At 41.3% G+C, this 13,302-nt stretch overlaps 1 protein-coding gene across 3 annotated transcripts in view; it reads right to left on the bottom strand.

Annotated features, from left to right (window-relative positions):
* Positions 1-13,302, bottom strand: part of abcc3 (ATP-binding cassette, sub-family C (CFTR/MRP), member 3) — a 68,553-nt gene that overhangs the window by 16,858 nt on the left and 38,393 nt on the right. For 2 of the 3 annotated variants that reach the window (XM_087845273.1, XM_087845272.1), the window contains exons 8-18: positions 12,547-12,795; positions 9,203-9,380; positions 8,895-9,056; positions 7,946-8,038; positions 7,616-7,819; positions 5,822-5,968; positions 5,642-5,729; positions 5,401-5,467; positions 5,195-5,321; positions 2,060-2,236; positions 1,672-1,839 (exon numbers count right to left, since the gene is read on the bottom strand). In XM_087845273.1, coding sequence (XP_087701399.1) covers positions 1,672-1,839; positions 2,060-2,236; positions 5,195-5,321; positions 5,401-5,467; positions 5,642-5,729; positions 5,822-5,968; positions 7,616-7,819; positions 7,946-8,038; positions 8,895-9,056; positions 9,203-9,380; positions 12,547-12,795 — 1,660 coding nt within the window. The remainder of the gene's footprint in view (positions 1-1,671; positions 1,840-2,059; positions 2,237-5,194; positions 5,322-5,400; positions 5,468-5,641; positions 5,730-5,821; positions 5,969-7,615; positions 7,820-7,945; positions 8,039-8,894; positions 9,057-9,202; positions 9,381-12,546; positions 12,796-13,302) is intronic. The other variant, XM_087845274.1, reaches the window with a different exon arrangement.

Below are 13,302 nucleotides of genomic sequence, written 5' to 3'. Positions count from 1 at the left end.
ATGTTTTGTTTTGTTATGTATGTTTTGTTATGTATGTTTTGTTATGTTATGTATGTTTTGTTATGTTATGTATGTTTTGCTGCATGACTCAGGTTTTCTTGAGATTTGGTTCTTGGGGGAAAAAAAAAAAAACATCCTGAATTTGCTGAATCTGGGTGATGGGAAGCAGGTGAGGCCAAAAATAAACTTCTCTCAACTTCTAGCAATTTAATCCTAGAAAGCACTGAGGTGACAAAGCCATGTGTGACGATTGAATCTCAGAAGATTATCACAACGACTCATCTTCTGGGAAGCTCAGAGATATGTGTGCATGCACTCATAATTTCCTTTCAACTCTCCTTTTCATGCATCCCTGTTTCTTAAATAAATACAGGACGCACACTCACACCTGACAGGAAACACCTGCATTTAATTTCACCAAAAGGCAGAGGTCTCCACACCCTTCCCCTCATTTTTTAAAAAAAATATTGAACCGCTGTGTAATTTTTAGGTTCTTGTTCCTACTTTTAAAAGCTACAGCCATTACAGTTTAGCTGAATGCACTTTTGGTTCATAGTTCAAACAAACAACCCAAAAAACGAATGAACCGGCAGAGAACAGTGAGCAGCATCTTACTAATGAGGGAGAAAAAGATACAACTGTACATACTATATTAGATACTGCAGTGTACAGTATATAAATAAAGAAAACCTGAATGCCAGCTGTTAGTCAGGTTCAGTAACGTCTGAATATGACTACTTCCAGCAGAACTCTGCCACACAAAGTTACTCTTTTTACAAACTGGTGTCATAAATATAAAAGAATCAGCAGATTTGAAAGTAATCACACCTCATAAAACTTCCTGTCCAGTAGAAAGATAAGACAACTTCCTCTTCTGATAAAATCACAGCTCCGCGAGGCTGTCCATTTCACACTGAACTGCAGAAGTTTATAATGGTAGTCTAAAGCAGCGGTTCCCGACCCCCGGGCCTCGGACCGGTACCGGTCCGTGAGTCGTTTGGTACCGGGCCGCGAGAGTTGAGGCTCAGGTGTGAAATGTATAGTTTTCAGGGTTTTTATCGGTTTTCAGCGTTATTTTGTTATCGTTTTGATCGTTAACTCGGTTTTCCTGGGTCTTTTCACGTGTGTTATGAATAAATTTTCTTTTTTTCGGTACCGGTACTAGTTTTATTTTGTTGTATTTATCCGCGACACCTTAAAGACCGGTCCATGAAAATATTGTCGGGCATAAACCGGTCCGTGGCACAAAAAAGGTTGGGGACCGCTGGTCTAAAGCACTTTGAGTGGTCAGGAAGAGTAGGAAAGTAGTACATAAATACAAGTACATGAAACTGTTCAGACTCTAACGGTCGCACAGAGCCAGACAACCACCTGATGTCCACCAACAGAAGGCCGGTGGATCGATGCCCAGCTCCTCCAGGCCATGTGTTGGAAGTATCGGCGTGTAAGTTACTGAACGGAGTGTGAGTGTATGCAAATATTAGATAAAACGCTGTGTGTGACTGGGTGAATGACACTTAGTAGTAGTAGACTTCAGCAGTAAAACTCATTTACTTCATTTACAACACAATAGAACAAAGATTCGTGTCATATTTACTGGTTGTGTTGTTTGCAGAGAACCTTTACATCATAAACTAACCAGGACAGAAGTTGGGTTTAGAGTCTCCTCACCTTGCCCTTCAGAGCCCCTTCTGGGCCGATCAGGTTGTCAAAGATGTGTTTGGACACGTGGGCGTCCACCGCGGACAGCGGATCATCCAACAGATAGACATCAGCATCACTGTACAGAGCTCGAGCCAGGCTCACCCTCTGTCTCTGACCACCAGACAGATTGATGCCCTGCAGGACAAAAACCAAATAAAAAGGCCGAGGCTGAATTTATATCAGAGTTCCTCGAATCGGAAGCCTGATTACATTAGCAACGAGTATCCAATAAATTCAGGAGAGATCTTTGATGAAAGTCTTTAACAAGTGCTGAGAGAAAATAAATAAAACAGATGCAGAAAGAGATAAAAAATTAAAATCAAGGAGACTAAACTCGCTGCCTGTGCTTCTGTACCTTCTCTCCTATCTCAGTCATGTCTCCTCCAGGCAGCACCTGCAAGTCTGGGGTTAAGGCGCACGCTTCCAGGACAGAATTGTATTTCTGCTCATTGTACGGGTTCCCGAACAGGATGTTGTCCCGCAGGGTGGCGTTCTGTATCCAGGCCTGCTGAGGTACATAAGCCACTGACCCCTGAGGATAGAGACAAACAACCAGGTTCTTCTCACTTCCTCAAATAGGAAACCTTTTATTGTCAGAATAAACCACGCCACATTTTCTAGAGATGATTCCCACTGCAATAGGACTGATGTGCCCTTTTGAAATAATAATAATATACACATATATTCTACTCAAGACTAAGCTTTACAGTACAGTACAACCCCCTGAGCTCCCCTGGGCGACCGTAGCTCAGGGGAAGCGTATCTGTAACCGGAAGGTCGCCGGTTCGATCCCCGGGCTCTCTGTCCTGGTCGTTGTGTCCTTGGGCAAGACACTTTACCCTACCCCCTACTGGTGTTGGCCAGAGGGGCCGATGGCGCGATATGGCAGCCTCGCTTCTGTCAGTCTGCCCCAGGGCAGCTGTGGCTACAACTGTAGCTGCCTCCACCAGTGTGTGAATGCGAGAGTGAATGAATAGTGGAATTGTAAAGCGCTTTGGGTGCCTTGAAAAGCGCTATATAAATCCAATCCATTATTATAACTAAGTTATAAGCTCTATAACTGGATTTTATATTTTATTACTTCCAGAATTGACCCTAAGTTAAGCTAAGCTAAGAGACTCCTAGCTCTCCTCATTTTTTTCCCAAAATGTCAAACTCTTCAAACTCTTTTGAACGCAATATTTTAAAGAATGAATGTACCCATACATTAAATACACGTTTATGTTAATTATTATGGTCTTAAATGTATTATGTAGACTGTTTTTAATTAACAAAAATGTTTAAAAATTGAGAAAATTGAAGCCAAGTCCCATAAACCTGCATCATTTTCAAAGAAAAGCACGGGGCAACCTTATGGAGAAACCTTTAGGGAGCAGCCCTCAGCTCATTTGCTTTGTAATCTTGGTAAAAAGGTTGAAGACTTTATGGGCTGCAGTATATTCTGTGTCCTTTATCTAAAACAGAGCAACTTGTCAGAGCCACTCCTCGTGCGTGACGTCTGGTTTTAAAGCAGCTGCATGGTGTCGTCACGGTGACCGTCCATTTTCCCACCATTACTGTTACTGAACCACAAAGATCAAAGAGTGTCATTAATTTTAGGCACAATGGCTACAGTCGTTTTTTTCATTCTTGAGTATCTGTGTTGATGTTTACACGCAACATTTCAGACATAAACTGGAGGTTTATGCAAATATCAACATTCCATAAAATGAAAAACATTTGTAGAAGTTCAGATATTAATGTTCATTATGCCAGCGATATTCGGGAAATTGAAAATGCTTGTTTTGTCTGTTTTGTTTTATTTATTTGTCACTTGGCTGTAGTAAATAAATGCAACTTTTCAGAGGACAAATATCTAAAAATGAGTTTACTGAGTTTATCAGAGTTTTTTAGTAAGTAAGATCTCAAAGTTGCGTCAAAAGGAGCAAAAAGATTTGATGACAACTATTTGATGGTTCCATCATTAAACACGAGCCGTTTCATTTTGCGTCTGGCCAACTGATCCAGTGTTCACACGAAAATATCAAATGGCGAAACTTTACAGGAAGGAAAACTGCAATAACTGGGTCAAAACTAGAGATGGACTGATCCGATATTACATATCGGTATCGGTCCGATACTGACCCAAATTACTGGATCGGATATCGGCGAGAAATAAAAAATGTAATCCGATCCATTAAATATCAAACAAGCACCTCAAAAAACTTGCTACACGGCGTAACTCGGCTCATAACCGTAGCACGTCGCAGCAGTATGCCTCACGTGATAGAGCCGCTGTGTGTATTTGTAGCCTGCTAGCAAACCAGCATTTCATCTCTGAGGAAGTTTTCCCAGAGAGAAGTAAAGCAAGTGTGTAAGTTCATCTCTGAATGTTTGTAAAGCATTCCCACGTTAAGCTTAACAACAGATATATGGAGGGACTGCCTCTCTCTCTCTCTCTCTCTCTCTCCTGCTGCTACTTCAATCGTGAAACTGCTTAATGATCAGCTGATCGGATGTTCTGTCGCGAGTCCGTCTCTCTTCTTTGTTTTTGGCCCACTTCTCACCAGAAAGAGGAAACCAGCGGCTGAACAACAGCAGCACGTTTAAGCTTGATAAGCTGTTGTTAGAATTTATTTAATATTACTTTCTACACCAGGATCTTTTTCTACGTAGCTGACGGCTGGTAACTGTGCAGGGGCGGATCTAGCAAAGTTTAGCCAGGGGGGCCGATAGGGCATGAACAGGGAAAAGGGGGCACAAAGACATACTTTTCTTTCTTATTCTCATTTAAAATATCTAGCTTTTAATTATTTAATAATTATCTGACTCTTACACCCAAAGTTTGAATCTGATGTAAAATATATAGAAGTCATTACTGTATATAGTAACTGCTAAGTCTAATAGACCCTAGTAAGCTATACTACTTTTTCCTTTGGGAAGATACCATCTGTGCAGTCTGCAATTCTGTTGAAGAAAGATGTTGAATCTATTTAATTATTCTTGAAAAATAATTTCTTTCTGTGCATTTTTCCCCCTGCATCAAATTAAATTTGATTACATCGATTAAGCATCATGAGCTGGAGGGTGGGGGGTGGTTCCCTATTTTTTTTTTTTGCTGGGAGTTTGCAACCCTATTAGTTAGGTTGCTTAATATTTCTGCTAAGTACTCTTTAAAATACCAGAATAGGGAGGATGGAGCAGGTTTACGTTTATTAGATTGATCAGTGTTGCTGAACTATGAAATATTTTGTTGTATTTTTTACATGCAGGTATAACAGAATAGCTTTAGTGTTGTTATTTATTTAAACTTGAGTATAAACTTATACAAAATGCAGCAAGATATTAAAAAAACGTTTTATTGATTAAAAAACACACTATATCGGATTCATATCGGTATCGGCAGATATCCAAATTTATGATATCGGTATCGGACATAAAAAAGTGGTATCGTGCCATCTCTAGTCAAAACCACCTGCTGTTATTCAAAAAACACTAGGGGAATTCCTACCCGAACAGAAACCTCTCCCTCCACTTTTTCCATGTCACCCAGTAATGCTGAGATCAGGGAAGACTTCCCACAGCCAACATGGCCCACCACAGCCAGCAGGGAGCCCTGGGGCACCATCACGTTAATACTGCAAGCACACAATCAAACATTTTACTAAAACAAATACGGTGAATATAAAAATACGACGTGTGGCTTTCGTAGCATACTTGTGTAGAACGGGAGCGTCGTCTTTGCCCCACGTGAATTTCCCATTGACAACCGTGACTGCAAACTCTGTTGAGCAACAAAATGACACAAGTGAAAAAAAAGTCCAAGTCATCCAAGAACTGGCCAGGCAGGAGTCACTAGGTGAAGAAGAAAGCAGTGAACTTAAACTCAAGCATGATGTAATCTAAATGACTAGACAAAGCAAAGTTTTGACAAGTTAATCCAAGTGTTTAATTCCACCTGTGACTGTGTTGTTTCTGTTTACGGAATCTGGATCCAGCTCATCATGACTCAGGAAATTTTGGACTCGCTTCAATGAGACGCTCGCCTGAGATGCAGAACAAACAGATGCATGCAATGAATTCTGCTAAAGAAAACCCGACACACGAACACAGCGCAGGAGGTGAAAAAGGTTCCCACCTGTACCAGGCTGCTGATGACTTGGGGAAGCATGTTGAGGGGAAACCTAAGGATGTTAAAAAGCGAGATCGACACGAAGGCCGTCTCCGCATCCAGGATGTTTTTTTCATCCACAGTTACATACACGGCAAATGTTGTCAAGGCAACCTGGAAACACATGGGAAAAGCAGACCACTCAGACATCAAGGTTCATCGGTGTAGTGCAGAGAGGAGGCAGAGCCGTGATGCCAGACAGTCGGTGACTCAGCAAGGATCTAAATATCAACAGCACCATTACGGCGTTATCATCGACACAGATAAACACTTGTTTTGGTTGCTGAAGTGCTCATTTACCCAACTAATAAAACATGCGTCCACAAAATCTCACATGTGACCTGAAGAAGACAACAATTGCAGGCATGACCACATGTGAAAAGAAACGCTGCTCACACGCCATATGAAGACTTTTCTCCATTTTTCTTTGCACAGAAACTTGACCTCGGGGTAAGGCCATGTGTATATACACGTGCTTCAGTTCAGTTTCCTGTGGTTTTGTTAGTCCGCTGCAGAAAGACGGCTGCTGAGTGGTGAAAGTCGAAGCACTAGAAGCACTCTGGTTCTTCCAATATTGTCTCAAAATCACACTTTTCTTAATATTTTAGCCTTTTGCAATTGGGACACAAACTTTCTGTGGTGGCTCCAAGTGCACCAGAATACTTAGTCACTCTGTTTCCTAGAGTATTTAAAAGTAGAATGGGAGGCAGAGCCTTCAGTTTTCAGGCCCCTCTTCTGTGGAACCAGCTTCCAGTTTGGATTCGGGAGACAGACCGAGATTAGGCTTCAAACTTTCCTTTTTGCTAAAGCATATAGTTAGGGCTGGACCAGGTGACCCTGAATCCTCCCTTAGTTATGCTGCAATAGACGTAGGCTGCCGGGGGATTCCCATGATGCATTGAGTTTTTCCTTTCCAGTCACCTTTCTCACTCACTATGTGTTAACAGACCTCTCTGCATTGAATCATATCTGTTATTAACCTCTGTCTCTCTTCCACAGCATGTCTTTATCCTGTCTTCCTTCTCTCACCCCAACCGGTTGCAGCAGATGGCCGCCCCTCCCTGAGCCTGGTTCTGCCGGAGGTTTCTTCCTGTTAAAAGGGAGTTTTTCCTTCCCACTGTCGCCAAAGTGCTGCTCATAGGGGGTCATATGATTGTTGGGTTTTTCTCTGTATCTATGAAGCGCCTTGAGGCAACTTTTGTTGTGATTTGGCGCTATATAAATAAAATTGAATTGAATTGAATTGAATTGAATTGAATTGAATTGTAGGTTTATCCAGAGCTTTTCAGACTGCTTAACAAACTTTGATGGGAGATGTTTAGAATCATCATCAATCATTAGAGTAAATTATGTGTATGTAAATTAAACTGTAAATGCTAAATAAACAAACGGGGTTAGTGTGATCGTATCTGCAAATAATCTTAATCCAAATATTTTCATATCAAGGCCTAAAACCCCTAACGAGGAGATTTTTAATAATAATGCCAACATGTGACATTCTTATACAAGTTGGAAATGAAAGTCATGTTAATGTAAAGCAGCTTCCAGCCAGTAAAGTTATTAAAATATGACCTAGAAACTGACAAAGCTCTTTGTCAAGGCTTTTACTAACAAACCATAATAGACAAAAAGCAGTGCTGAAACCTGTAGTGGTGTCATAATAATAAACTGTCAAATTTGAACACGTTTTCATCCTGTTTAGATTTACTGTGTAGTCAACTTTACTTCATGAGTTTCTTGAGTTTTTTGGGGGAAGCCTACCAGGAAAGGCGCACTGGTCCAGGCCATGGTGGACAGCGCTCCGAGGTAGGCCGTCTTGCGTAGCACGATAAGCTCCTTTTGCCGAATGGCCAGCACCTTTTCTTTGAAGGAGTTCTCCCACGCGTACAGCTTGAGGACTTTGATGCCGTTCAGGATCTCGTTCATCAGCTTGATACGAGCATCTTTGTGCTGCATCTGCTCCACCTGACAATGATGGTGAGACCAGCTGTTTTTACTTGTGAATTTTGATACTTAAAACACAAAGGCAACTTATTTTTAAGCAAATCAGTTGTGTAAATGTCTCATTCTGTTTGTTTTACACTAAAATACCTGATAGGCTCGAGTCTTCATAGCGATAAATGCATTAAAAGGGATCAGCATGATCATAACAGCCACCCCAGCAAGCACAGATGGACCGAGGATCTGTAAAATAAACAAGAGTCAGCAAATGATTAAATTTATGATACAAAATAAAGAAGAACTCTCCTGAGTGTAAATAAAAACGTGGCAGGTCCTGGATAACCACTACCTCCCACGGTCTGGTGAGGAAACTGTAGACTGACTGGATAAAGAACTTGATCCAGTGTGGCTCAGCTTCCCACAGCTCTGACCACGAGACCTTCCAGTCCATTCCCTTCTCCCACTGAGCCCACACCCCTTCCTGTCACAGTCTGTCTCTAGCTGTGCAGGTTTCCTCCACCCCTGTTCAGATTCCTTCCTAAACCAACTGGGTTCTTTCTTCTTCCCAGGTTTTGTTGCATCATGGTATTGGCATGCTGTTGCCAACACCAAATAATAATAACAATAACAATAATAATAATACATTATTTATAGGCGCCTTTCAGACCCTCACCTGACAGTAACACGTAAACATACCATAAAAAACATAAGAAAAAAATATATATAGCAAACATGGTAGATAAAATTTAGACATAAACAGTCATAAAAGTATAAAAGCAAATATAAAAACTGAGCAAAGTCGGCCGCAGCGGCTCTTCTGCCTGTTCAGCTCCTCCTGAGCCCTTCACTTCCTACCTTCCTCACCTTTGTGGTGGTTGAGGAGGCTCTCTTACCAAACAAACCACACATTTTTCTGACAGGCTGCTGAATGGAAGTCATAGCTTGGAAGATGACGAAGATGATCTCAGTGACCGACAATGGTCAGACAGCTTCCGAATCACAGTAAATTTTAGCTGTTATTCTCATGAGTGCATTAAATAAAGTCCCCTTGGCATAAGGAGAAGACTCAGTGTAACACAAATACAATCTGTGCACGTACCTGCCACAGGAAATATAGTGCCAGCATAATCTGAAGAGGGGCAGACCACAGCATGTTAAGGAAGGTGGTCAGATCCATGAACCTCTGCGCATCCACAGACATCAGGTTGACTATCTCTCCCACAGTAGATGAACGCTTGGCTGCATTAGTTATCACTAGTGCCTGTAAAACAAACAAACAGGGAAAAAAACCCTTAACACCACAAGAATATTTTCTATGAAGCAATTGATATCTCCCTTCTAAATTTAAATATGAATGTAATTTGTTTGCAGAGCAAAATAAATCTAATGTGATTGTTTCCTGCATACCTTCCTGTAGATAGCGCCGATGACAGCAGTGCGCACATTCATGCCAGTGACAAAACAGTACTGAAATTGATGGTGGAGTATGAGGGTTTGCAGCAGGGCTGTGAAGAACATAAGGCAGGCCAGCGTGTACCCCCACCAATTAGGAACATCTTTTGCTTTAATGAACAAGATCAGCATCCTGGAAAGATAAAGAAGAGGAATAATTTGATTAAAGCACGTGAAGCTGAAATAACCAAAAGTGTAAACTCCTGTGTAAGCCCTCCATCCATGCAGACACACACTGCAAAATGTTAGTGTCATTTAGCGCACTATGATCCAGGTATCCTCAGACAGACATCTATTCTTTAACTATGGCCTTAAAATACTGGGAAGAACTGCTGACCTTCAACACCTGAATAAAAAGATTTAAAAAAAAGTCTGGCATTCACAGAAGAGTGTTACTATTGGCAGAGACCTTAGCGGCTTTGTTGACTCATGGTGTGAGTGTGTCAACACACCACTGTTTCCCAGGCCTCTAATTTCTTCTGTGCTCGCCTGTTCAAATCAGACCAAATCAAACATGTTCTTTAATCAGCCGTCCTCTGACACCGTTATGAGGACACACAAGTCACGAGGCTCACGAGACTTGGAATGTCCTCCGACAATCACCTGAAGCTCCTTTGTTCAAACTGCGCTCATGCTTTTGCCCTCAAGGCGAGTCACGTTCCCAAATCTCAGCTAAACCAAAACTCTAGTCTGTTTTAACTTTTCATGCATTTTACTTCATTACTCTTGCAAAGTATTACAGACTTATTTGTATCTTTTTGAGTTAGCGACACACGTTATTTAGCTTAGCATGTCACCTTTATAGCTTTACATACTATATATCAGAAACTCACTTATTCCTGACACTCCCAAACTTCCCTAATTTCACATTCCAGGAGGACTGCTATTTCGTGCTATAGGGACAAAGAACCTGTTTAACCAGAGATAGATACGCTTAATCTGCAGATTATCGACTCTTTCCATGGGTGATTACAATATGTAAAGGCAGCTTAAAGGTCAGAGCTAGAATGACGTGTACATCCTGTTGTAACAGTAGATTTTTCATAGTATAGCATAGTATATAAACCAGTAAAGGGCTCAATGGCATGTCAAAGCTGAACATAAGGGACAAAATAGTTGTCTTTAATGTTTAAGTGTGTGGCAACTGCTTCTTCTGGTTAAAGGTTTTGTTATTACTGTGGTTATACTCTTAGAAACTACTTTTACAAGTTTGATTATAAATACAGTGCATCTGAAGAGTGCTCTTTACTTGCTCCACAGTTTGTCCCGTTACAGCCTTCTTCCAAAATGAACTAAATTCATTTCTTTACCACAATATTCTGTACACAACACCCCATGATGAAGGTTCCTAAAATTCTTGCAAATGTGTTAAAAAGAAAGAACAAAACCAAGTGTATGTAACATGAACACAAGTATTCACAGCTTTGCTGTTTCCACTCATCTCCTGTCATGTTTCCACAACTTGATTTGAGTCCATCTGTGGTAAATCCAGTTGATATGAGAAAAGGCATACTGTCTATATGAGATCTCATAGCTGACAGTGCATATCAGAGCACAGACCATTTAAGTCTAATGAACTGTCTGTAGACCTCTGAGACAGGATTGTATTGAGTAAGATCTGGGGGAGGGTACAAAGCCTTCTGCAGCACTGAAGGTCCCAATGGGCACAGTGGCCTCCATCATCTATAAAGAAGAAGTTTGGAACGACCACCAGGACTGGTAACGGAGCTGGCTGCTCAACCAATCTTAGCAACTGGGCAGTTTGGTCAGGGAAGTGACCCAGATGCCGGTGAGCTCTGACAGAGCTTCAGCATTGGAGAGAGTAGAACCTTTCAGAAGGACAACCAGTTTTTCAGCACTCTTGTTATTAGGCCTGTATGTTAGATTGGCCAGTCGGAAGCCACTCCTCAGTGAAAGGTACACGACACCTCATCTGGAGTCTGACAAAAGACACTTAAAGGACTGTCAGACCACGAGAAGCAAAATGATTTGGTCTCTTCAGTTAATGTCTGGAGGAAACCAGGCAACGAAAGATGAATGCAGACATGTACTGAGACATCCTCGATGATAACCTGCTTCAGAGCACTCTGGACCTCAGACTGGAACAAAGGATTTTCACCCAAACAAACAATGACCCTAAGTGCACAGCCAAGATAACAAAGGAATGGCTTTGAGACCACTCTGTGAATGAGTGCCCCAGTCAGTGAATAGCTGGGCACTGATGCGCTCCATCCAACCCGATTCAGCTTGAGAGGTTCTTCAAACAAGAATGAAAGGTGTGCTGAGCTTGTGGCATCATACTCGAAAAGACTTGAGGCTGTCACTGATTAAGTACTGAGCAAAGGCTTTTAATTCTTATGTGCATGTTTTCCGCACTTTTTCCGTTTTTAGTAAATTTAAAAGAATTCCAAGCAAAGTTTTTGCCCACGTTGTCATCATGGGAACTGTGTGTAGAATTTTTAGTAGAGCAATGAATTCATTAAATGTTGAAAAAGACTGTAACATGACAAAATTTGGAACAAGCAACAACAGCATCTCTGTGAAAGGAAACATGCTGTACATATAAAATATAAATAGGAATCTCTGGATGGCGTTACCACCGACATTCTAATGAATGTTTGGAAGGACTGTAAAGTTTTCCCGTCACTATTTTCTTCCCTCTCTTTCTCAGACTGTATTAACTTCTAAAAATGGCTCAAAATTAGTTTTTCTATTTTACATATAAGGCATCGTATTAAATCCTGAGATCCATTTTTCCATAGAGGAGAGGCTGGAACTTTAACATACAAAAATACTACATTTATTCTACAAAAATAAATGAAAAAGCTGTCTTATCAAAAGATAACTGTCAAATAAAAGGACAGAAAATTTGAAATTAAAATTTCCCCCCACGGTGCCGCAAGTGATATATCAGCGTTAGGAGGGAATGTTCAAACACATCAGTCCAACAAAAGACACATGCAGGAAAACTATCTGGGAAGCCATCTCTGATAGCTTATCTACACAGTGATAAGGATTTCTGAGAAAGGCTCCTATCATTGAATTTGCACCCTGGGCTACTAAAGGCATAAAGAGGAAACATATTTACATGAGGAGTTTGCATCCTGAACAAGGACAGTGTACGCCTTTAAATATAGACAGCTAACATGCTCTGCATAAAGAAGACCGAAATGCAAAAACACAAATGCAGCATGCAAAAATCTGTCCTAGAAATGATATTCCACAATGCTGGAACAATAGTTGTTTGTGTGCTGTAGTAAAGAGAGCACGCAATAGTAGAGTAGAATCTTTGTCTTTACTTCAGGAGCTGTGGGTTGACAAAGGTGATGATATCCTGCAGGAGCTTGTAGCCTGAGCCAATCAGAAAGTAGGGTCCAAAGGCCTTGACGAGGGCGCGAAGGAAGGATGGCTGGTGCGCGACTTTCTTACTGGACAGCAGCACCTCTACTTCCTCTGGGCTGCTTTCGCCTTCTCCTCCTCCTGAGATGTGGTTGGTGGTTGACGGCGGGGGCTTAGCGTACGTAGCCTGGCTAGCCACACTCTCTTCACTGTAGGGGGGAGGATTTGGGTATTTAGGATGGGAATGAAAGAAAAAGAGCAAGAGATTCAATACAATTACATTTTATTTATATAGCACCAAATCATCACCAAATCATCACCTCAAGATTTGTATTGTAAGGTGAAGATCCTACGATAATACAAAAAACCCCAACAATCAGATGGCTCCTAGAAGCAAGCACTCGGGAGGAAGACTCCCCAGTAACAGGATGAAACCCCTGAACTAGGCAGTTGTACTGGACCTTCACCAGGACCCAAGCATAGTGACTGAATCATGTGAGGCCAAGATAACATGTTACTCAAGATACAGAGGTGCTTTTTTCTGAATAACATCAGTTGTGAACAGATAATTGGCACAGCAATTTGGATCAAAAAGTTTGGAAGGAAAAGTCTAACTTAAGTTTCTTTAATGACACATATCCTGACTGTTTAACTATAGCAGCACAAAGCGGCACGCTCATACTGATAAAGCAGCATGTTGTGTGTCTGACTCCCTC

This window comes from Neolamprologus brichardi, chromosome 8 (genome assembly GCF_056152115.1).
Source record: "Neolamprologus brichardi isolate AB-2024 chromosome 8, ASM5615211v1, whole genome shotgun sequence".
Lineage (NCBI taxonomy): Eukaryota > Metazoa > Chordata > Actinopteri > Cichliformes > Cichlidae > Neolamprologus > Neolamprologus brichardi.
This window is presented reverse-complemented; position numbering and strand designations above follow the sequence as displayed.